The sequence below is a fragment of the Prionailurus bengalensis genome, chromosome A1 (assembly GCF_016509475.1).
Source record: "Prionailurus bengalensis isolate Pbe53 chromosome A1, Fcat_Pben_1.1_paternal_pri, whole genome shotgun sequence".
Taxonomy (NCBI): Eukaryota; Metazoa; Chordata; class Mammalia; order Carnivora; family Felidae; genus Prionailurus; species Prionailurus bengalensis.
The window spans coordinates 14,799,179-14,825,199 of record NC_057343.1 but is presented as its reverse complement, the minus strand read 5'-3'; the positions used below and the strand labels follow the sequence as shown (position 1 = coordinate 14,825,199).

The 26,021-nt window shown below is 40.7% G+C and overlaps 1 protein-coding gene across 5 annotated transcripts in view; it reads left to right on the top strand.

Moving 5' to 3' along the window:
* The window catches only part of DCLK1 (doublecortin like kinase 1), a 346,275-nt gene that overhangs the window by 165,928 nt on the left and 154,326 nt on the right, over positions 1-26,021 (top strand). For all 5 annotated transcript variants that reach the window (XM_043576843.1, XM_043576859.1, XM_043576833.1 and 2 more), the window contains exon 4: positions 13,502-13,601. In XM_043576843.1, coding sequence (XP_043432778.1) covers positions 13,502-13,601 — 100 coding nt within the window. The remainder of the gene's footprint in view (positions 1-13,501; positions 13,602-26,021) is intronic.

Genomic DNA, 26,021 nt, shown 5'->3' with positions numbered 1-26,021 from the left:
AAATTTCCCCTTCTTATAAGGCCAACAGTCATATTAGATTAGGGGCCCGTCCCATTCCAGCATGACTTCATCTTAACTAATCACATCTGCAATGACCATAATTTCCAAGTAAAGTTACATTTTGAGGGTACTGGGAATTAGGATTTCAACATATGAGTTCGGGAAGGAGGCATACTTTAAACCATAGCAACACCCTTCACTGAGATATTGTAAAAAAATAACTTCGTTCACGGTAAAGGTTCATGCAAAGGCATTTCTTGAGCTCAAATGTTGTTAACAGTTCATGTGTTTGGACACTGAAGGGCAGTATAACACTACAAATAATGCAAAAAGAAGTTTCCATCTCAGTTACTTTAGACATTAAATTATTATGATTTGTTTAAACATATTTGATGAGCATAGCTGCTGTCTATGGTGATTTTGACCTTTTTTATATCTGATGAGACCTAATGATAGAGGCACAAGACACAAAGGAGAGAACCTCAATATTGAGATTCACATTGAATGATTACGCTTTTTTTTAGTGGTTTTAAAGCTGTAAATTGCTGCTCATCCTGGCAATTCATGCTTAGATTTCATTTCCTTGAACATTAAGGAAGTTATGATTGGCATGGACAAATGTTTCAGCATGGAGGGAATGTTTAGTCCTCTACTTGTCAGGCACTTGAAAAGAATATGATTTTCAGGGGATGTAAGGAGATAGCTTATATTAATAGAGTTATTGCATTGTATTCTTCACATGTGAAAGAAAAATGGATAACCCACAGACGGAAAGAAAATGTTATTTTCATGCACTTTGGTTAGTGTTGATTGTAGTTCTAATGTCTTATGGTTGTCTAAAGTCTGACAGCCACTAGATGGAATAATTTTCAGCATAAAAACAGTACAAGGGAAGGACAAACGAGAAACTGCTGATTTACTCTGCCTTCTATTCCATGATTGTTGACTTTTCTGAGCGTAATCTTGGAAGTTTATGCTTCAGCAACATTAAATTAAGGCCTATATACTGTTTTTTGACTTTTACTAAACACTTCCTCTGCTTGAGACATGTCTGGGCATTACCTCAGCAAATTCTTTCTACCATCCTGAGAGATGGATAGAACATTATCATCACTCTCTCTATGGACAAAGGAGATTTCCAAATGTTGAGTAATTGACGCAAGTCATCCAGCTAGTAATTAATGGAATTGAGATTTAAGCCTGACTTTCTGTGATTCCAGACTACCATGCAAAGCCTTTCAAGGCTGCTATAGTCATGGAAAGCCACTATTGTATGCCATTCTGTATTGGTGCATTGTTGAATGAGAACTAAAATGTAATAAAAAAGTGTAAACGTGAGCATGTTCTCAACCAGACATCAAGAGCGCCTCCCTGTGCTAGATAGATGTTCCCTGTACAAATGGACCTAACCCTTTATGTGCCATTAAGGATATTCAGAGTTAATCATCACACTGTGAGAGAAGGCCAGCAATAATATAAGTTTATGAAAGGAAAGAAGCCTCATGTCAGCTTGCTTACTCCTGACTTGGGAGACACCTAAATAAAAATCAACCGTTCGAAATTATTTGTGAAAAGCTTGAGTTTTTCCTCACTTTCATGTTTTAGGCCCCAAATCTATTTCCTTAGATGGTTGAGTTTTATTTACTCTGCCTCCTTCCAACTAGAGTTAACATTTCTAATAATTTTTAGTAGTCATGGGTGTTTTTGGCAATTGGGCAGAGCAGATGTGATTAAGAAGAAAATTACTGCTTATGGACTGATTTTCATTTTTTCAAGAAGAGACCTTTAATTTTTTAAAAGAAACTGGTAGCTTTTGAAACCATGATTAGACCTTATAGCCAGGAGATGTCGTAAGGGGCGGGAGAGAGATGCGTAGAATGTGTTTGTACTCTTTATTACAGGGAGTTCATTTGGTTCCATCTCTACTGAGCTGGTAACATTTGCTCTGAAATTTCGTGTTACTGATACCTCAAGCTGTCTATTTCACTCCCCTTCCCTCCCAGAAAGGGAGAAGGGAGAGTGTAGAAGAGAGGAAGGACACAAAAACTAATCTCAGCTGCGACAAATCCACCCGTTTCCCAGGACAACCGTGTAAGTGAATGTGGACGCACCCAAAGCATACTCTCGCGTGTGCACACACACCCACACACGCGCGCACGCGTGCGCGCACACACACACACACACACACAAGACAAGTCTTTCACAGGCTCCAATTTTCAGAAGTGTTGGGTCTTGACTACATCCTACCCTACCTTTGGAAATTATAGGAATTGGAGTCAGTTGGTAAGCCTGGTTGCCTTCCTTGGGACTTTGGCACAGTTATGGAGACCAGCCTTGTGCACATTAACCATGGCTAATAGCCACTTAGTTTAGGAATTCTCCCCTAGAGATTGGAAACTGCCTGCCCACGGGTTGAATCCAGGACACAGGTGTGTTTTATTTGGAGCGCACGATGTTTTTTATAAAAAATGAAGTTATTGCCAACTTCTAAAAATCGAGGACTTTCAAATAAAAATCTGATTTCACTTTTTCTTAAAAAATCAGTGTAGCAGCCCTGGGCTCACTTTGCTGCATAACAATTGTCAAGTAACTGCTGCTGCCCCATTTAGGTGAAGGGAGGGTTCCAGTTTATTACACTCCTCACCGATTTCCTATTGTCTGACTATGTTAATTACCATTTATCGCCCCATTTACACTGTGTTGTATGATGCCTGGCCCACTTCACTGTTTGTTACCTTCCAGGCCTCCATAGGCATTTGAAGTCCTCATGCTTTATTTACACTTCTATCTCATGCTTTGTCGAAATAGCAACCAGCCCTATGTTATTCACTCATCTCTAAATTTAGATAAAAAGGAATTATGGAAACTCATATACATGGTATAAGATGAAGACAAAGAAGAGATATTGGCCTAACGTGTTTTGGTCACCATACATAATTGTCTGAAAGACCATTGAGGAGGGGATATCTCCAAGTGTGTATTCATAGTTGGATATCCAGATCAACATTTATTTATAGAAACAATGTTTTAAACCAAGCCTTCATTTGAGGCTGTAAAATTTTTTGTCTTGCCATTGCCATCTCTCTCTCAGCCTTTTATTAGCTGTGCTTGGATCTTCATACAATTATGCAAAAATGGTATTATTATTCAAACAACTCCAGAGAATGTTTTTATTGGCAATTTTAAAAGCTGACTTGCTCTGAAGCATAGTTTTGGAAGATGAAGTACTTTTCTCCAGCAATAGTTTTGATGCTTTATAAATGTTTTTATTAGCTGCATTTAAGTTTGGGTCTAAAAAAAGTAATTTTTGCACTTAATAGTTTTATAATGTAATTTTAGGTTAAATTTGTACTAGATACTACTGGGATCATCATTCTCAGTTAGAAGTGGTTCAGTATCTGATGAGCAGAACACTGACCCATACTGAACACATAGAAGACAAAAGGCTCTGTCCTCAGCTTATGTAAAACCAAAACCAAAACCAAAAAACTTCCGAAGTTTTATGAGGGCTCCCACCATGGAAGTGGTGATGGTGATGGTGGCCATGGTGCTGATGGCTAGGGGGCTAGGCTCAGGGCGGTGATGGTGACAGTGGTAGCAGCCATTTTGGAGATTCACCTTTACGGGGCTGTCATTGGAAAACATCACTCACTTGAGAAGACTAATTTGAACCATGAAAAAATCCCTTCTAATGTCAAGCTGTATACCCAGACAAGTAGATTAGAAATATAGAAATAGAGATATTTAAAGCAACCAACTCCCGTACTTCAACGTCAGGCAACATTTACACGTGTTAGACACATACTTCCATGGCTTTGGGAATATCATTTTTTTGCCTCTAACCTTAAGTGACAAGCCAACGTGCAAGAACATAAAAGGCAGATTGATTACCTTTATTATGTTTTTATCCCTCAAACAGATACCAGTTGTTTGGATTGTGATTTTCTTGCAAATTTTTTAAAAAATTAGGGTCCTTCACCAAAGGGTCCTTGTGAGGAATCAATATAAGGATGTGAGTCAAGTCTCTTTGGGGCCTGGCACATTGTAGGCCTTGGCACTGGCATTGGGCTCCTTTGAAAACATCAGGAGGGAAATTCACAGCCATGTGATTCACTGGTCACATGCAAGTTGAGTAAGAGTTAACAAAATCACAAGATAGCAACTAGTTGCTTTAATTACATTTTTAACTCCTGACGCAGAGAAACTGTATCTGAGGGTGTTGGCCAGACACAGGTTTTGTGGGTTGGTTTTATTTCTCTGGGTTTGAAACCTACCCTTTGTAATGCGAGTGTCTTAACTTTACTTGCATGCCAAGAACCCTGCCACATGTCTTACATTAGAGAGTGTTTTAGTGACTCCGTTTCTCTAAGGAGAGTGTTCTGTCAGAGTATGTTCCACGACGTGCTGTCCTAGCTGTTGTTCATGTAGACGAGCAGCTGAGAACACGATCAAGAAAGGAATGTACTTCCCACTTTGTGATTGTTAATTTTTTTTTTATTGATTCAGCAAATTAAATTGCTTACATTTCAACAGAGGACATTTTCTTTTCCATTTTTTAAAGCATCAGCATATTATTTCATAAATCTCATCCATTCTGAATTTCAACGATATTATCTGTTTTTACCAAAAAAAAGGGTCTTAGAGCTTCAAATTTGTAAAAAAAGTAGTTTGAGGCTCTTTATTTTCCTCTCTCTGTTATTATTATTTGAGTCATTTATTTCTTTTATTAATGACTGTCTTCCCCTGGGCAAGAACCAGAGTTTCCTTAAAGGATTTTTCTTTATCAGAAATTTCTTGCTAGAAGAACAGTTGTAGAATAAATTATCATTTGCTTAAGTGCATTATCAAAGAAATGAAAAGGTGATAAAGTAAAGAAACAATGGAGAATGTATTTTTATGACAGTAACATGGCATAACACATTCCTGATATTTGGCTATAAAACAAATTGTCAACATGTCTGAGGACCAGAAATGTATGAAATTACATGAGTATAGAACAGAAAAATTCAGTGGTTGACTTGTAATATCACGTGCATAACAACACTCAATGCTAAGAGTGGAGAAAAGAAGCCAAATGTGGAATGAAATTGGAAGAGAAACCTTATCGAAATTAGGTTTTGGCAGGATGAGGACGCCCACATGTGCCAAGTTTTAACTGAAAGCTAATTATAATGGTCACATTATGAATTGTGCAGAAAGAAGGAGGTGATTGATTCTGGTGCTTTAGATACATAACGTGGTTGGATTTTTTTAAACACAGGTAGGTGTAAGCATTCCTTTTTGTTAAAGAACATCTCATGAAAACTGGACCTTTCACCCTGTCCCCTTTAACTGGCACCAAGAAGAATGAGAAATTATAACTGAGTATTTAAAAAAGAAAAAAATGGAAAGGATATGCCATACTCAGTGGTTCCAGTAAATGGACTGAATTTCCTGGCTTTTATTTTTGTGATTGCAATCTCACTTAAAATACATTAATGTATTTTGATGGTAAAATATTTTAATGTTTCACACAAAGAGAGGCACCTGATAAAGACACAATGACTTGTGTGGCTTCAAAAAAAATAGGCCGTGGCTGCAGAGTTTTTCCATTTTGTTGGTAGAGGGCGCTCTTGGAAAGAAAATGTAGACTTTGCTGAAAATCTCGCCCTTCTCTGTGATGTCAGCGTCACCATGGAGATCTCATTCCAGCGAGGGGGAATGGATTCCACAGTCCTGCTTTGGAAATGTGTAAATAGCAGATGCTTTTATTGCCTTTGTTTGAATCTCTGTCCGTACAGAGCAATTCAAGGCGGAAACTCAGAGCAGGGGAAGTCCATATTTATCTGTAGTGGTTTTTTAACTCACTGTAAGCAGCTCAGTCTCCTGGGACAAGTATGTGTAATGACAAGTTAATGGAAAAGATATAAATTCAGATTTCACATAAAAAGCGTCAGAAAACGGAATATATCTTCCTAGGATCAAAGAAATAATTCAAACTTCCTTTTTAAAAAATTTATTAGACATTTTTTATTATAAACTATTAGTGTACAATATATGTGATGACTATTATTAAAATGGTTTTATTAACTGAAATTTATAATACACAATTGTAAGGGTACGTGTTTCTATGCTTTGAATAGGTTTGTCTTCCTGTAGCTTGGTAGTTAAGAGCCTGGTTTTGAATTGTAACTGACATAGTTTCAAATTTCTACACATCTTCTGATGAATCTGGCTAAGTTGTTTTTTTAATCTGTAAAATAGGGATACAAATAACATCTAACTAACTCTTGTCAGATAGAGTCTGTCTCCTTTACAGCAGAGAGGGTTCAATGCAATAATGTATATTGAGGATTACATGTAATGATACATATAGAACTATTTTTGTTGCTGTATCACACCAAAAAGAATTTTCTTCTTTTTTTTATATCTTCATCGTATAAATTACTGCGATAAAACATATTGGAGCCAGTATAGAAACTGATAACCAAGAGAACTTAAGGAACTGTTTCAAGTTTATACAATGTTTGTGTCAAATCTAGGCTCAGGACCCAGGTATGGTGATACTCATTCAAGGACTTTTCCCAGCACATCTGGCAATTATAACCACCCATGTTTTTTGAGATACAGTGGGTTTGGCATTATGCTAAGTGCCGTCAGAGATAAACTCTGATGCAATAAATGGGATGTCTTTACTTGGGGTTAGATTTTCATATAATAACCGAAGCACTAGGTAAGAACTGAAAATTAATTGATAGAATATTAAGCATTGTATGCCATAAACTACTTCCTTTATGAATTGCATATAATACACATACAGTTTATTTTCTAATGTAGGGACATTTCAACTGAGGATGGTTTTCTCAGGGGAATACAAATCTCTGGATCCCACAAAACTGAAAGTTGTGACAGATTCCAAGGGGTCTTAAGTTAAAACAGTGCTACCTGTGGTAGCAGGTGGCCATCCTTGTTAATGACGTTCACAGCATCATTTCAGTGGAAGCCTGATGGAAATCAGAGCATGTACCATATCCCATCTTCATTTTACACCATTTCCCTGATGCTAATTCAAAGTATGCTATTCACCAAAATAATTATACTAGTAGAATTCCTGTTCCCAAAGTGAGAACGGGCACCTATCTGCTGTATTTTATCGAAATTCACTTAGGAGGTTAAGTATATAGTGCCCAGGAGCTACATACTATGTTGTATTTTTTGTTTATATTAGGTACACATTTGGGGACACCTGGGTGGCTCAGTCAGTTCAGTGGTGAAGCGTCCAACTGGCTCAGGTCATAATCTTGCCATTCCCAAGTTCGAGCCCTGCGTTGGGCTTTGTGCTGACAGCTTAGAGCCTGGAGCCTGCTTCCGATTCTGTGTCTCCTTCTCTCTCTCTGTGCCCTGCCCCCACTCATGCTCTGTCTCTCTTTCTCTCTCAAAAATAAATAAACATTAAAAAATTTATATTAGGGGCGCCTGGGTGGCGCAGTCGGTTAAGCGTCCGACTTCAGCCAGGTCACGATCTCACGGTCCGTGAGTTCGAGCCCTGCGTCAGGCTCTGGGCTGATGGCTCAGAGCCTGGAGCCTGTTTCCGATTCTGTGTCTCCCTCTCTCTCTGCCCCTCCCCGTTCATGCTCTGTCTCTCTCTGTCCCAAAAATAAATTAAAAAAAAAAATTTATATTAGGTACACATTTGGCTTGTACTTATTTGGAAGCAAAAATGCATTTAAGCTAATAAAAATAGCTGAAATTTATCGAGGACTTTTTCTCTTTTGATTCATAGTCTAAATTCTTCTCATTTTTAAAGTAACCAACATGATAAACATATTTGATATGAGGCACGAAGAGATGAACATCTAAGTGGCAGAGTTGGGCTAATTCAGGACCTGAGCTCTGATGACAGGCTGTGCTCTTGGAAATTGTGCCAGAGGCAGTCTCTGAGGTGCTGAAGAATCCTCCCCCCAACAGGAGGCACTGCCTCTGCCCTAACCAAACGTAGGATCTTTAGAAACAGGATGTGTTTCAAGATAGCTAACTGGGGTTTCCTGACTCGCCCAAGTCAGCAGTGGTCATCGTGCCAGGATGGCAACTCAGCCACCTGAGTCCAAGCCCATGACAAAAACCACTGGTAGGTAATGCAGTTTACCCTCTGCTGAATTGTTAATTCACAACAGTGTGTTAGGAATTCTTTGGAGTGTAAGTCTACACACATCTGTACTGGAAAAGAAGAGACGAAGGATGAGGGCAGTTGTATTCTTAAGGCCTAGCACAGTGGCTAGTAAATAACGAGTTCAATAAACATCTATTGAATGATGACTAGGGGCTCAGGGAAGGGGTAAATCACTTTGGATTGGAGTGGATAAGAAGGTAAGGCTTGAACCTTCAACTGAGCCTTGAGTCATAGGAGAGATTTGAACAGGCAAAGAGTTAGGTAGGAAGGGATACCAAGTGGAAGAAAAAAATCATACAAAAACCCATACAAGTAGGAAAGAAGAAGTCCTTATCTGAGAAGAATATGTAAAGCAGATAAATAGGACCGTGTTTTGGGTTATAGCATAGTCCTTGCATTCGTCCTTATGTCCATCCATCCATCCAGGCATCCAATCCTCCATCCGTCCATCTATCCAAACATCCATCCATCCATCCATCCAACTATCCAATCAATGCTTACTAAGTATCAGGTACATGGCATGACTACTGTAGACTTGAAAAGTAGGTTGGAACCAGATGGAATGCCAGACTCAGAAGATAAACTTTAATTTGATGGTGGTAAAGCCATTGATTTTTTTCTGAAGCATGGAAAGAGATATTGAAAGTTTAAAAGAAAGAGTAGGTTAGCAGAATTAAACAGGATGGATTGGAGAGAAAGGAGATAGGAATGAGAAAATCCACCAGTGGGAAATGCCAAGGTCCACAGGTAGGAGAATAAGCTCTGGACAGACGTAGTGATAGGGGTAAAGGGAAAGATGACAAGAAAAGGCCTGGCTTTGAGAGATGTTAAACCATAAGTGGAACTTGTTCCAGAGAGAGAATCCTAAGCAGGCTCCACGCTGATAGCAGAACTATCAGGGCTCAAACTTGTGAACCATGAGAACCTGAGCTGAAACCAAGATTCAGATGCTTAACTGACTAACCCCCCGAGGCGCCCCAGGAACTTGTTTTTTTTAAGCTTGTTATCACACTGAATTTCAAGGACCTCAAATTTATTGATTGATTGATTGATTGATTGATTGATTGATTTAGGAGAGAGTGAGAGCAGGAGCAGAGGAGAGGGGTGGAGGGAGGAAGAGGAGAAGGGAGAACCATAAGCAGGCTCCGTGCTCAGTGCAGAGCACGATGCAGGGCTCAATCCTGGGATCATGACCTGAGTTGAAATCAAGAGTCTGATGCTCAGTCGACTGAACCACCCAGGTGTCCTGGGAACTTCACATTTAACAACACCGTGTAGACATATAAAATCAGATCTTTATGCAAAACGTTGGTTTTACACTTCTCTATCTGTCTTAATCCTTTGATATCAGAATGTCCAGTAATGCCTGAAGGAAAATTCTCACAGTATGTTGGCCTAGAGAAGAGGGTTATACGTCGTCTTCTGTTACTCTATTTTGTTAGATGGGATACGTTACAGCCACCTCTAGATCAATGATAGAGGGTGAGAGCACCGGTAATTGAAGTGCTCAGATTATCCGAAATCCATCTTTTTCATAACTTTGTGTTTAAGCCTCCTTTACTATCAAATCTTTTATCAGGGCTTCTAAAAAGAAGCAGTTTTCTAAATTTGAATGTGATCTACTGACCATACCCAACTTCTGCAGTGGGAGGTTATGAGCAGGGAAACGGCTAAATGATGCCAGAGCAGAGAGCACAGAAAACGTTACAATTTCTGATAGTTTAACAAATTCTTTGATTTTAGTCACTGGAGATTGAGAGGTAAATGAATACATGTTGCTTTGGCACTGAAACGGCCTTTTCCTGTCTTTTTGTGCTGGGTGATGACAGTTACTTTTCTTTAACAATTGCTACATTCCTTTTATGTTCTTGGAATCCTGGAGTTGGAAACAACATCAAAAGTTCATCATGTTTCATTTCCCACTTGCCAACAGAATTAAACCTAAACTGTCCAAGCTGGATCATTGGCTGCTGTGTTCTTTGAGTCTTGGGCTTAAAGGATGGCTATGGGTATATGATGGAAGGGAGTTAGTTGGCTGGCAACCTGCTTATCATGTGTTATAGTTTTTTTTATTTTTTAATTTTTTTTTAACATTTATTTTTGAGAGACAGAGCATAAATGGTGGGGGAGCAGAGAGAGAGAGGGAAACACAGAATCCGAAGCAGGCTCCAGGCTCTGCACTATCAGCACAGAGCCTGATGTGGGGCTCGAACCCACAAACTGTAAGATCATGACCCGAGGTGAAGTCAGACGCTTAACCGACTGAGCCACCCAGGCGGCCCTCACGTGTTATAGTTTTGATGATAGTTATCTGCCTGCTTAGCGATAACATAAGACATGCACACATAGATGAATGTGATCTGATTGGCAGTCTGATGTTCTAGAATACAAATGAGGGGAATATGTGGAACAGAAGGACAATTTTCTTTGGAAAACAATATTTTTCATCTATTAAGTTTTGTTATCATAATGTTTGGCACAAAGCTTAGCAACAGAGTAGGCCCATCATAGGTGTTTGAAGGAGTAAAAAAAAAATCTAGCAAATAAATATTTATCATCTGAAGAAATGTGGCTGCCCAGGAGAGTGGGTTAACTGTTCTTCCCATTGTGTGTTCCCAGAGTTCTTTTCAACTCTGTCTGTCAGTGCAGACCCCAAGAGAACCACATTACACAGTAGTCCCTATGATACTATGTGAAAAAGAGTTCTGGAATCAAATAAGATTGGGAAATACTGGATTTTCTATCTCCTGTTTGGAATTATGGTGCACATTAGCATGTTAGGGCTTTGCAAAGACTGGAAATAAAGAAACCTGTTTATATTGGATGAACTCAGTATTTACTAAATCTATTTGGCCATAGGGAACTCCCCTCCCTTTTTTTTCACAAAACCTATTGACCATTCACACTCCAGGAAACACTGCCTTTTAAGGCTAATTGTTCATATTTTTGTCTGAGGGAGAGACCACCTTTTATTCATTTTTGTCTGTATGTGCTCTATGCTAACTCGCATATAGTAGGCACTATAAAGACTTACGCATGTAAAAGGACAATGGCCTGTATGGGTTGGTTGGGATGACATCAACCACTGATCGAAAAGGCTGGGGTGGAGTGCTTGTCTTGAAGATAAACAGGGTCACAGATGAGATCAGACAGAAAGGGAGGAGTGAAATGGAGTGGGTTCTGAATTCAAAGGGCCTGTTTTTTTTTTTTATTTTTTTTTTTTTATTTTTTTTTTTAAAAAATTTTTTTTTTCAACGTTTATTTATTTTTGGGACAGAGAGAGACAGAGCATGAACGGGGGAGGGGCAGAGAGAGAGGGAGACACAGAATCGGAAACAGGCTCCAGGCTCTGAGCCATCAGCCCAGAGCCTGACGCGGGGCTCGAACTCACGGACCGCGAGATCGTGACCTGGCTGAAGTCGGACGCTTAACCGACTGCGCCACCCAGGCGCCCCCAAAGGGCCTGTTTTTAACCCAAGTAGAAGACCAGAGCTTCTGACACCACTCTTGAAGATCTTTAGTCTACTTTTTTTTTTTTTAATGTTTATTTATTTTTGAGAGAGAGAGAGAGACAGAGTCAGAGACAGAGACAGAGTGCAAGCTGGGGAGGGGCGGAGAGAGAGGGAGACACAGAATCCGAAGCAGACTCCAGGCTCTGAGCTATCAGCACAGATCCCAACATGGGGCTCGAACCCACGGACTGTGAGATCATGACCTGAGCGGAAGTTGGACGCTTAACCAACTGAGCCACCCTGGTGCCCCTTTAGTCTATTTTTTATGGCAATTACAATGTCCCTCTTAAATCACCTATATTTTCAAGCTTTTCAGAAATCTTTCGTGGGTGTACCTCACTCACACTTAATGCGATTATCATACTATTATAGCAATTTCATTCTTAAAATTTCAGCCAAGCGATTATTTGGAAATGAGAGCCTACTTGGCAAAACTATCTGCAGGCTACACATGACTGTGTTTGGGGTCTCTAAGCAAGGCTGTGTTCTCCCAACTTACTACTGCAAGGCTTACAGCACCTTTGATGTGTCAGAGCAGTGCCACCCAGCACTGAAATAGAGCAGAACCCCAGATATGCCCTGCAGCTGACTGCAGACAAATAAGGGAGTGCTACTAGTAAACAGAGGCCCCAAGGATCCAGGGGATTTTTCTGTGGTCCTCAGATATCCAAGGGAAAATGCTATTAGAGAGTCTATTTCATACAGCTCTGAATGGGTGCCTTCATTTGGCTGCTTTATGATTTGCTCCAAGCAAAGGAAATTGAAAATAGATAGAAATCAGTAGTGTTCCCAGTGCCTTGTGTTGGCATCATACATATTGTGAGCAAAATATTACACCACATATCCAGAGACAGAGAGCCGTGTGCTTGAAATTTTTCATTTTGACCACATGTGCTTGAAAAACAACATTTAGCTCTCTTAAAGTTCTTACTGGAGAATAAGCTGAATAAATATCCAAAGGTTGTTTTAAAACTTTCCTCTGGCATAACTACAAGAAGCTGGGCAGCACAGGAGTTTTAAAGTTTAGTATCACTTGAGTTGTGGGCATACACCGTAACTTGAGTTGCCCTGTCTCTGTATCTGAATTTAAGAAATAACTATTCTATTATTCCTCTTGTGAGGACTTCCATTTCCATTTCTGTTTTTTTTAAGTGGATTTATTTATTTTGATGGGAGGTGGAGGGGAGGAGGGCAGAGGAGGGCACGGTTCCATGCACCGTGAGATGACCTGAGCCAAAATCAAGACTCAGATGCTTAACTGACTGAGCCACCCAGGTGCCACTCCATTTCTGTGCCAACTAGAGGTAGAATGGGTCTAAAGGAGATCATTATATTCATAATGTGTATGATATAATCACATCATAATGTGAGGATGATATAATCGTACTCTGATACAGGTATTTTTCTTCAGTAGTTACCCTAGTAACCACCACACGTTTACTATATTTGTTGCTAAAATCATATGCTGACTTTTATTGCTATCGAGGAATATTACATTCAAAAGAATAAAGGGGTGTTCCTTTTCCACATCTTGCTGCATCCACTGTATTATGAAAATAAAGGGCTCTTACCTCATAGCCTATTGATATGTCAAGTAATAAATGTGACAGTTACCGGTTCTATTTTCCTTATCCCGTCTTCCTGCGCAACTGAAATGTAACATGTTTCTTACTAGTAACAGATGCTGGAAACCTTTTTTTGAAATTCCTCTGGAGAGGCTGTCCTGTTGATTCCATTAGACGTGGGAAGTGGCTTTATGCAGATGTCTACTTGCCAGGATGCAATGTTGTAATTGCTGTTCTGCTGACCCCTTGCTGAGTGCCATGCTTTTCTCTTGTAGGTGATGTGCCTTCAGGACTTTTTTGGTGACGATGACATTTTTATTGCATGTGGACCGGAGAAGTTCCGTTACCAGGATGATTTCTTGCTAGATGAAAGTGGTAAGGAAAAAAAAAAGTTCAAAACCAGGGGAAATTTGAGGCAGCTTTCCAAAATGAGCCACACCAGGCCAAGATTATGTCAACCCCAAAGCTACCAAATCAGTTTCAGATCCTCACCCAGCATGTCTTTTCCATATCTAGAATTTCTTTGATTTTTTTTATATAGAAAACAGATGAAATGATAATTGGAAAGGTTAAATCATTCAGAAGAGTAAATTACCAATGGCTAATTTATAACCGTTTAATAACTAAATTGATGTTTTATAGAAGACCATGATGCAGATTTCTACATTTTTAATGATCTATTTTTGTCAATATGTGTAGTTGAGAGCTTTGTAATCATAAAATTATTGAGTGTGTTTCTCTGTGAAGCTTTCACTTTACCTACTTTTAGGTTCCTAACTGGGGACAGTGGCTAGGTATCCCTTTTTCTTTAATGACTACAGAATTTGTATGTCATTAGCATCTGTGAGAGACCAAAAAGGAGGAGGGTAGGTCCTTGGATTCAAACTGGAATGTGATTGTAAAAAATAGAGAAGAGACAGTTGATCAAGAGGGAAAGAATTGTCTCAGGAAATGAATATGAAAAATTGTGACTTCAAGAATGATTTTTTTTTGATGCCATAAGTCATCTCAAGAGTCCTAACAGCATCACAGAAAAGATTATTGCACTGAAAAAAAAAGAGACCTCTCCTTAATCGTATTACTTCTAATTTAATTGGGAGATATTACATATTTATGGACAATTCAGACTCTAGCTACTGGGAAGTGCTTTTTGAAGTGATAATGGATTTTATACTAAAATGCATGTGGAAACAAATTAGTGAGCTTTTGGCAAAGTGGATGGGAAATACTTGAGTGCCGACTTGGTAGGGTAAGTGATGTGATGGAGGGGTCCTGCCCCCCCCCCCCCCCGCTGATGTATGTTCACATATAGTATCTATATTAATGGTATATGTGCGTATCATCTATATGCATTTGAACATAGTACAATTATTTCATCATTTAAAAATGACTTGGGGTGTGTGGGGAAGGATAGGAATTAGAAAGATTTCCCCTGTATTGTGAAAACTTCGAATGCCCAATGGACGTATATATTTGACATGAGATATGACATAATACGTTGGTTGGATAGATAGATAGATAATATGATAGAAGTGTCATTTGAAGAGATTTAAGTTATTTTGCTTCAAAAAAACCTAGTTGAAAGAGTGATGTCAGTATCCTTCCCTCTAAATACATTTTCTCTAAATACATTCCATCTTTATCTCTGATTGATGTGCCTTTTGGGGGCCAGGATTTATGTAAATCTATCATACACAGGGTGCCCTCTGGGAGGACTCTCCCATCCCACCCCTGCCTTCTACGGGATGAGACTGCTCTGCCATTGTGCAAAACAAGAGAATGTTCGGAGTCAGGCAGGAACCAACAACACAGTTTCGAGAAAAATAAACTGCCTTGACTTTCAATTTAAAGAAAATAGCTGCTTCTGATAGAATAGTCTGAGAGAACAGATAACGTTCTGAAATGAAAGTTTCATTTGTTACCTCGATAGAAAACAAGCTGTCAGATTCCGGCTGGAATGCAGTTCAGTGTCAAGTCAGCAGTGTTGACCTGGGGCTGCCAAAGTGTCTTTCAGGCCTCCAGGTAGGCCTGGGACCTCCCCTGGCCCAGCCCCTCCCGGTGAGGCCTCTGGGTTGGGCTTTGCCTTCCCTGCAATGTGCTCTCACACCATATGCTGCAACTTGTCCTATTCCCCTGTGACAATAGACAGGCTTTCTGGAAAGCACAACAGAAAAATACCAGGAAATCCTTTGTGATTTCCCCTTAGAATCCTTTCTCATTAAAAAAAAATGCAGATAGGGGCACCTGGGTGGCTCAGTTAGTTAAGCTTCAGACTCTTGATATGGGCTAGGTCATGATCTCACTCTCATGAGATCCAGGTCCTGCAATGGGCTCCGAGCTGCGCGTGGAGCCTGCTTGGGATTCTCTCTCTCTCTCTCTCTCTCTCTCTCTCTCTCTCTGCCCCTCCCCCCACTTCTTCTCTCTCCCTCCCCTTCTCTGCCCCTCCCCTGCTTGCATGCACTCTCTCTCTCTCAAGATAAATAAACATTTGTGAGAGAGAGAGAGAGAGAATGCTCTCATGCTAACAGGGGAGGAGCAGAGAGAGAGGACAGAGGATCCGAAGTGGGCTCCGTGCTGACAGCAGAGAGCCCCATATGGTGCTCAAATTCCATGAAATCATAACCTGAGCCGAAGTTGGATGCTTAACCAACTGAACCACCTAGGCGCCCCTAAATAAACATTTAAAATATATTTTTTTAAAAGGCAGCTAGCTAGCTAGATATCTACGTACACATACAACAGTGCACGTGAACACACGTGGATCAGACACCTTGCCCATCATTTATGGTTTGCCACTTTGAAGGACCACTTCAAACTATTTCAGTGAGAAAGTGTGAACTTCAAGTTATTACCCCCGATGAATATACCCTAACCATTTCTTGGTGTGATATCCATTTGCTGAGTAACAGTGTCCTCCTCCATCCTAAAAGAAACACGTGGATTGGGGGAAGGGGTAGAAAAAAGAATCTAAATTGAGATTTTACTTCCTTGGATGAACTTACTCTGAGACTAAATTCACACATTGACAACTGCAATTTCCCTGTTGCTTGTACAGCATGTTCTAGTGCTAATGTATTAAAATTTGAATCTTTTTTTAAGTGCTCTGGGATGATTTATCCCAGCTTATCTGTACTTGCTAAATGGTATTTGCACGTTGCGGCTTCATTTGGCCTGTTCCATACTAGCTTCCTAAAAGGAGTATCAGTGGGGGATACAGACATCTTCAGAATTAATACTCAAGCAAGGCTGGGCTTGATTTAGTGGCATCAAGAAGTGGCCTTTTGCCACAAGGCAGTGCTTTTATTTTGTCTTTCAAAATTAACCCAGCTCCCTGGGTGCTCAGGATCAGCAAGAATATGTCCCCCTGATTACTGCTGGGCCAGCATCTGGAGATGGCTTGTAAGGTCTTTCCAGTGAGGAATTCTGCCATTATAGACTTACATTTCGTGGGCTGCATTGGAGCCAGATCAATATTAGAAACTGTGAGGGAGCATCCTTCCTCCCCTAAATTTTCACATGCGGGGAAAAAATGCCTTCTTTTTTCCAGCTTAAAATGTAACCCATTTTAAGCAATATCGTCATCAATCGGTGGAGTCTTAGCACCTTTGAAAAATGGTGGATACAGCGCTATATATAGAGACAGACAGGCCAACAGCTCCTTCCCCTGCATGGGCTGCTGTCTCATTTAGAATGATGAAACATAGTCAAGGAAAATGCCAAATTGGAGACAGGAAGCTTAACATAGTTTTGCTTATATATTGATGATAAACTGACAAATTGGTGATTTTGTTGCCATTAAAAAATGAGAGGATTTTGTTGAGAAATGCCCACCTCACACCTAGGAGGGACGATTAACCCCTCGGTGATGAGCTTGTCAGGGGATGTCACCTTCTGTCTGTACCCCCCCCCCCCCCCAGCTTCAAGCCAACAGCCCCCAAACCTGCTAGGCCAGTGCCTTCACCCATTTACCTCACCCCTGCCAAGCCTGCCACCTGCTCAGGAATCTAAGTATTTCTCATCCTCTTTTTTTTACCAATTCCTGAGTGCTCTTGAATCTGATGTTAATCGCCATTACTTCAGACTTACATATTTTTGCACAGATGTTACTAGCTTCCTAGGGCTGCTGTAAGAAAGCACTGTAAACTAGGTGGCTTCCAACAACAGAAATTGATTTTCTAACAGCTCTGGAGGCCAAAAATCTAACCTCAAGATATAGGAAAATTTCTGTCTCCGAAGTCTCTGGGTAAGATGCCTTCTAAGCTATAATCCTAGTTCCTGGTGGTTGTTGGCAATTTTTGGAATCCCTTGGCTTCCTGCACCATTACTCCAGGGTCTGCCTCCAGCCTCACAAGGCCTAATTTTCTGTGTGTGCAAATTTTCCTCTTCTTCTAAGGACCCCAGTAATTGAACTAAGTCCCATCCTAATCCAGTATGACCTCATTTTAACATGATTACATCTGCAAAGACCCTAATTTCCAAATAAGGTCACGTTCACAGGTACCAGGGGTAGGACTTTAACATATCTTTTGGGGGACACAATTCAACCCACCACAGATGTTTGCGGTTGTCCAGATTTTATTTGAACTTGAGTTACAAATAAACTCATTTTTATTTGTTTGTTTCGGCCTGTCTTTAGATTTCCACAGTTATAGCTTTATATTAATCCGTACAATACCTAGACAACAGAGCTGTGACAAGACTGTCCCCTCGTCTGACCTTTCACGGGTAGGGTCACTCATCTCGTGGATCAGAAGAATGCTGTGAGATGGTCTGAGTAAATGCATTGGTCAGCAGTGCATTTGACAGGGCCTCTCCTGGAATCCTTTTGACTAAGATAAAAATATATGGTCTGAATGACATAGGTGGTTGTGTTTTTAATTGATTGAACTGGGTTGCCTTGTCCAAGAGGCTGATGTCCATGTGGTGGCGGAGGTCTCTGTTAGAATTCACTCAGAGGCCCCTGAAGAGAGGGACTGTTTGTACGCTGAGAATCACACCAATAGGGTTCTGCCTTGGATTCTGTGTAGTTGAGTGTGGCTAGAAATGCCCATTTGAGAACATTGATGGTGTATGGATGAAATCATCTGGTAGGAAAACAAGGATCCACAAGGATTTTAACAGAATGGATTGTATCCAAGAAGATAAAATTAAATTGGTATTAACAAAAAGTAGTGCTTCGGGTATTTTTTTGTTTAAAAAAAAAGCCAGTTTTACAAGCTTAATTAGGAGTAACGTAGTTTTAACAGTAGAGCATGCATGTGAAGATTTTAGTTGACTGCAGGCTTCTTGTGAGATGTGGCTCATTTGCCGAATGGATTGTAGGCACGTCATATATCATAAAACCTTTCAACCCGCCTGATTGAACATGGCAAATGTTGACCAAAAGGTAAGATTAAAAGTGCTCTTCAAAATTCACAAAGCTAGTATACAAGTAGAGTAAGTATAGTGTAGAAAAGAGAAGAAATTTAAATGATTGGGCTTTCACATGAGTTTTGTAAGTTTGCAGCATTTATACTTTTGAAGTTTTGGAAGTTTAAAACTGCACTAAGACTTTCGGGATACCGTGTGTGTGTGTCCATGTGTGTGCATGTACTTGTGTGCATAATGTCCTATTTCTGAGGAGTGCCAGGCCAGGTTCTCCCTGTACTAGACACACCCATCTGAAGTACAGTGTGCTTCCTGGGTATGTGATTCTAAAGGTTTCTTTGTTTTTGAGGGAGAGATAGAGCACAAGTGGGGAAGGGGCAGAGAGAGGGCGGAGGGGGACGGAGGATCCGAATCAGGCTATGCTCTGACAGCAGCTAGCCCGATGTGGGGCTCAAACTCACAAGCTGCGAGATCATGACCTAAGCTGAAGTCAGATCTGACTAAGCCACCCAGGTGCCCCCTGGGCATGTGATTCCAGAAGGAACATTTCTTTGGCTTCTCCTATGGACTCCCTGCTGGTGGGTGCCCAGAATCCACTTCGTAAAACATTTCTGGAAATACTCCATCCTGACCACTTTCCAGGGACCCGTGTCCTGAGTGAGATGAGACAGAAGCTGCATTAGGCACCCTTCACCAAGCAATGATTTTGATTGTTTTTCCCAACTCTGGGTAGTAAGAAAATGGGGTTAGAACCTAGAATAGTGGAAGCAGTCTTGGAGTAAGGTTAGAAGACAGGTGTAGTCCAAGTTCCATGTCCTGCTTGCTGTGTGGTCTTTGTATCTCTGAGCCTGCTTCCTATTCTGGGAAACACCTTTTTTTCCTGGGTTGTAATGGACCTCAAATGAGATAATAAATGTCAAAGCACGTTCAGAACTGTGTTCCTTGTTACTTAGTGAATGATGTTAGTGAATGACACCTCAGCTAAAATATACCTCCTAGTGGACTGCAGCTGGACTCAGCCACGTAGATTCATTTGCAGGGCTTAATTGGAGGCAGATGTCACCAAGATTTGGTTCTGGTGCTCTTTAGAACCAAAAAGCGATTATCTGTTGCTTTCTTCCCACTCTCGACTTCTATTCCTATGGTTGAGGTAAGAGGGAATTAAGGGGCCTTTGAAGATATCCACCCTTCTCTGGAGGGAATCTCTGGAAGATTAAACCAAACCACATCTAGAACCCGTCAGACTCTTAAAATGGACAACATTCAAGGGTCCCAGCCTGTATGTCCACATAGATTTGGGTCTGTGGGATTTTTGGTGGCCCCATTACTCTGTCCCAGGGCTGGTGATGCTAGGAAACCATAAGTCATTACAAACACTAGGAAAATGCTCCGAGTCTGGATAGGCCTCCTCACAGAATGGATTTTTAGCTACTGCTAACAAAACTCATTTTTTCATGCATCCATTCATTTATTCAATAGGCTAAGCTAATTTAGCATGTGCCAGGCAGTATGCTAGGCACAGATAACTGTACATTTACTGCACTTACATGAAATATGACCAGCCAACCCATCATAAGACTTTTAATATTGCTTATGTCTAAAAATGCCAACGGATCTCTGGCCCTGAACTTTGACTCAAAATATTACATGGTGCTTCTTGCCATAGTGTATTTTATTCCTTTGGAAAAATATTGTGGGAAATGACTAATGGGGTCATAATAGACTGACTTCTCTTTATAGATTTAAATTTTAATTGGATTATATGGCCAGTTTAAATTGAATCTGTGGGCATATTTCTTTGAGATGCGTGGTACTTCATGCTGGAATATTTTATTGTTTCAATAAATGTTAATTCTAGGAATGTATGGTTCTTATTTTTTAAAAAACTCGATAGCTTTCTTATTGAATAATTGCCAAGTTTCCATGACATTTCATTGTTGTATAGGAAATCTGGCATGATTTTGATTGTATTGATTTATAGAACGCAGCCTGATGTTTGAAGTAGAGTTTTAGGGTTTTTCTTTGTTTTGAGTTCCAGAGAGCACATTGGTAACGTACTTACTCTTGTCAGCAAGTTCCCATTTGCCTCTTAGCGGTGGTAAAACTGGAGGGACTCAGGGTTCGGGAGACTTTCTCCACCATAACTACATTTTAGCTCATGCATAATGTAAAGTTCCCCAGAACATAGTGATATTTTCAAATTTCATAGCTGCCAAGCTATGGAGACATATAGAATATTATTCTTTGGGACAGGATCTAACTCCAGCATAAGCTAGTTCCTTTGCTACAAATAGATGTTTTTCTAGTTGGGAAATCAAGACATTGTGTGACACATGTGGTCTTTTCTTTACACTTTCTCTTCTGGTCCCCCTGGGCTTCTTTTTATTGTATTCAGTCACATTGACACCTGAATTGTTGGCAGGGAAGTACCGTACAAATATAACATTGACAATGAATGCTGCACACTAGGAGTTTTGAAGGCTATCAGCCCACCTCTGTGTCCAGGGCAGAGGTCTCTCACATGGCATTGCAATAGCTGTTCATCCATCCCTACCTAGAGCCCTCTGTTCTGCAGCTTACAACTATATAAGAAGGTCAGTCCCCTGTGCTGATATCACCAGTGCTGATATTTTTATAAGTTCTTTCTTTTTTTTTATGCTTATTTTTGAAAGGGGGGGGGCAGAGAGAGAGGGAGACAGAGGATCCAAAGCAGGATCCACACTGACAGCAGAGAACTAGATGCAGGGATTGAACTCATGAACCGTGAAGTCATGACCTGAGCTGAAATCAAGAGTCAGATGCTTAACTGACTGAGCCACACAGGTGCCCCAAGTTCTGTCTTAAAAAAAAAAAAAAGAAAGAAAAAAAAAGTTTATTTATTTTGAGAAGGGGGGAGGGGCAGAGAGAGAGAGAGAGAGAGAGAGAGAGAGAATATCCCAAGCAGGCTTCATGCTGTCAGTGCAGAGCCTGATGCGGGGCTCCATCCCATGAACCATGAGATCATGATCTGAGATGAAATCAAGAGTCAGACCCTTAACTGACTGAGCCCCCCAGGCAACTCTTTTATAAGTTCTTTCTTATATTGAGCCCAAGTTAATCTCTTTCTAGTTTGTACACAGTAGTCCTGATTCTGCCCTCCAGAGTAATAAACACCACCCACTGCCTTCATTCACAGATGAACTTCTGTAAACTACAAGGATGATCAAAGTCATTCACTATAAACTGTTTTATTTGCCTTCCTTCTAAACCAAAATGTCTTTATATCTTCTCTCTTCCTTCTCTCATCTTTCAGGGGAAAGAGTCTTTTTTTCTAAAGGCAAATGCAATGTTCTTGACTTTGTCTTCTCTCTTCTTCTTTGTGACCTTGCCTTATCAGTCTTCCTTTCCTATTGTTCTTGTGGATTTGTTATTTTACCCTATCTTTACCATCTCTTTCTCCTCAGCCTGCAGCCACAACTAAATTTCTCCTGTCCTAAGAGGACCTTCAGTCATCTCTATCACCTCATCAAAGCACAGTGCCCTTTCTCTGCCAAACAGCCTTAAAAAACAAAAACCCCACAAAATTACTAAAAAAAAGGGCAAAATTACTGTCCTCAAGACCTTCATGTCCTCATCCTGACTCACTTTTTATACCCTTGGGTAAATAGTACCCTTTAAACTTGAGAGTTATGGGGACCTTTTTTCACTAAAAGTTGTCTTCCACTATCCTTTTAAATGTATATAGTGGTGGGAGCTCTTCTTTGCCACTGTAGGACACTTAGCCACAAATCTCAAGACTTTTCTCCTCTCTCCTAAGATGGTAAAAAGTATTATGGGCTCTTCTTATTACAAATCACCATCTCAATCCAGAAATGAATATATTGAGTCCCATGCGATAGTCATTCAAAATTGGAATTCCTTTTCCATACCTCTCCAGGGCCCAATGTCGTGAGTCCCTTCTCTGAAGGAAAAAGGTAGGGTTCTCCTTTTCCACTTACCTCCTCCCTGATGTTTTTTTTTTTATCTTTTCAGGGTCGGAAGAGAGAAGGGTGGAGAGGAGCAGGGTGATGAGAGAGGGGAGGTGGGATGTCCTTACAGGGTAGCGCTGTTGTAAGATGGCTTCAGGCCCTCCGGGCCAGCACACGTTATATGAAGCCAACTTCTCATATGGGTGTTTTTGTGGGTTCTTCAGGGACTCTTACTGGGAACATTCCACTCTTCTGCTTTGATGTGGTCAGTTCGGTTTCTTCCAGCTTTGGATGTTTCTCCCATAGTCCTTATTTTCCAAAGCTCTCCCTGTTGGCCTCAGATGATCCTCTTGGGAAGAATTTAAATTAGCTCCATGCCAATTCACTCCCTCCATTCCACAGTGCACTCATATGTCCTTTGCCCAGAAAACAGGCCACCCGATGCAGCCAAGCCTCCTTTACTCTGCTGCCAGTGGTTCTCCAGTAAATAGCCGAACACTCAGACGTGAGTGTGTAATTCCCCTCAATCCACAGATGACACTGACCAGGTTCTTCAGATCTCCCAGTGAAGCCCTAACTGAGATGAAGAGAAGCATCTCCCCTCTTCTGGAATGAGGGAGCTCTGCACAACTCTCTAAAGAAATCCTTCTCACAAATCCCCTTTCTCTCTGTTAACATAAGTCTTTTATCCCTTTGAAAGGAGTAAGAAAACTAAGGCCTGCAATTTGTTTGTTTATATCTGCTTTGAGATTTCTAGAAGGTGATCTGGCTCTCAATTCATTTCGGTGTCTGATACACATCCCCTTGCAGTCTGGGTGCAAATTCCATTTTGAACCCTGTTCCATTTGTGACTTCCCTCCACTCCTGCCACATATATAATAGTTCCATACACAAGGATAACCTTCAAATCACTATATCCGATGCCCTTGTTTTCCTTTTTCGTCCCCAACTTCTTTGTAGAGTTGGACATGTTCCAGGATTCCCTCCTTGAAATTCTCTTCTCTTGTCCATCCCCGTGTCTTGCTGTTCTGATCTTCTGCCCACTTTCTTGACTGCTCCTGAGCTTCATTCAGGTTTGTTCTGCCACGTTTCCCTTAATAATTGTTCCCTAAGACTCATTCCTCAACCCTTTTTTTCTGCTTAATTACTTTCAATTCCAAGCCAAGTTCATCTACCTTAATGGTTTCAGCAATGATGGTTATGGTAGACAGTGACGGTGACAAATGGCAACCAGATGGTATGCAATAAGGAAAGTCTTTGAAGTATGTATAATTTTCCCAATTTTACAATTAAGGAAATTAAAGCTTTGATGATAAATAATTTGTCCAAGGCCACACAGCTAGTCAGTCTCAAAGTTAGAGTTCAAACCCAAGTTTGTTTATGTTTGATGATATACTCTTAATCTCTAAGTCCACCTCCTCTCAGATCTACATCTCTAGCCCTGACTCCTCCCATGGGCTCCAGAACCATATTTCCAACTTGCTAGTATGAACTTCCTTACAGTTATTCTACAGCCACTTGCAATTAAACATTTTTCACAACTGAACTCATCATCTTCTTAGTCAATTTTATCCCTCTTTCTGTGTTTCCTCTATTAGTTCATGGGATCAGCATTCTCTTTAACACCAGCGTTGCAAACGTGGAGTCGTCTTTCACTTGCCCCTCACCTTTACTCCTCATATCTCACATTTTGTCACCTGCTTTTCAATGCCACCACCATTATTTTAGGTCAGTTCCTCATTATCTCTCACTTAACCTCTTTTTTTAAAAAAAAGTTCATTTCCTTATTTTTGAGAGAAGGAGGTTAGGGGAAGACAGAGAGAGGGAAACAGAAAACCCCAAGGAAGCTCCAAGCTGTCAGTGCAGAGCCCACCTCGGGGCTGGAACCCATGAACTGAGAGATCGTGATCTGAGCCAAAATTAAGAGTCAGACACTCAACAGACTGAGCCACCCAGGCACCCCTCTTGCTTACTCTCATGATGACTCTTGCTTTCCTGGTTTCCGTCTTTAATTGTTCCACCTGTTTGTACACAGGTGGATTCTCCCAATATTCACTTGAATATAGCCCTCCACCACCCAGAAACTCTAGGGAAGTTGTGATTCGGCTTTGTGGTATCTTTATAGCTCTTGTCATTGCTTTATTACCCCTCTGCACTCTAGCCACAGTAGTACTTGCTGGTCTTCCAAAAGCCATTTGTTTTCATTATCTCTGTCTCTGCTCATACTGCCCCCTCAACCTGGAATGCTCTTTTTCCTTTTCCCCATCACCACCCAGCAAACTCCCTTTGCCCTTTGAAGTCTAGTTCCAAAGTTGTCTTTCCCAATCTTGTTGGTTTCAGTCAATTACTGATTTCTCATTCTTTTTACAGATATTTATCTCATTTAATCCTGAGAAAAACCCTGCGGTGTTGCTTTGCAAATAAAGAACACCAAGTTAAGACAAGCTAAGAAACTGCTTAAGGTCACATATCCAGTGGGTAACAGGGTTGGGAGGAAAACTGGAGATCCCAGACTCCTTGTTTTTATCTTACTTGTTAGTTCCTTGAGGCTGGGTCTCTGTATCATCAATCTCTGTATCCCACAGCACGTATCACAGTGCTCTGAATGTAGTAAAAGCCCAAGAAATGTTAGCTGAGTCAGTGGATGCAGAAGGGATCTACTCCACCAGTCAACCTTGTAGACACTTGAGGACTGAGGCTCCACACTTCCCCAGAGCTGGTTTCTCCAGATTTGTTAGGAAAGTTCCTTCAGTTGTTTCTCTGAAGACCACCCTACTATCCTGGTTACTTTTCTCTGGATACTTTTTGGTTGGCAATCTCCTCCTCAAAATAAACCCAGAACTGAATGCAGTACTCCTTGAAGGCTTCAAATAGCACAGAGAATATACACTTATTTAATAGAGGCATCAAACTTGTTTAAATGCAGCCTAAATGTGATTATGGTTTCTTTAAGCACTAGCCAAGCAATGCAGGCTGTCAGTTAGCTTGCGGTCAGCTGAACTCTGTGGGGCTTTCCGATATGGTGTGAAGCCAGGTTCTACTTGTTTAATTGCATATCTGAACCTCCATCCAGTACTTTAGTTGTATTCATGCCAGAGCACCTTATTAATTTTAGTCATTAATTCTGGCCATTTAAGAGCCTTAAGCATTCAAATTCTGCCTGAGGATAAATAATAGCAGAGGACAGAATTGAAATAAGGTCTGTCTGTTTCCAGGCCCTTGCTCTTCCCAAACAAGTTGTGCTGCTGGGGACCTCTCTAGCTAAAGACCAGTAGCATAGCTGCCTGAAAGCTCTCAGACAAGAAGTAAAATAAATGAAAAGCTATAATAACCTTTATATGTGTCTTCAGGGGCGGCAATGGGAGGGCAGCCTCAGGCCCAATGTCTGGCGTTGGCTGGCTCATTCTTTTCCCACAGAGGGGGACCTCAGTTTCTTTTATCCCCTGCACTGACCCCCACATTACCCCCCCGAGTATAGGAA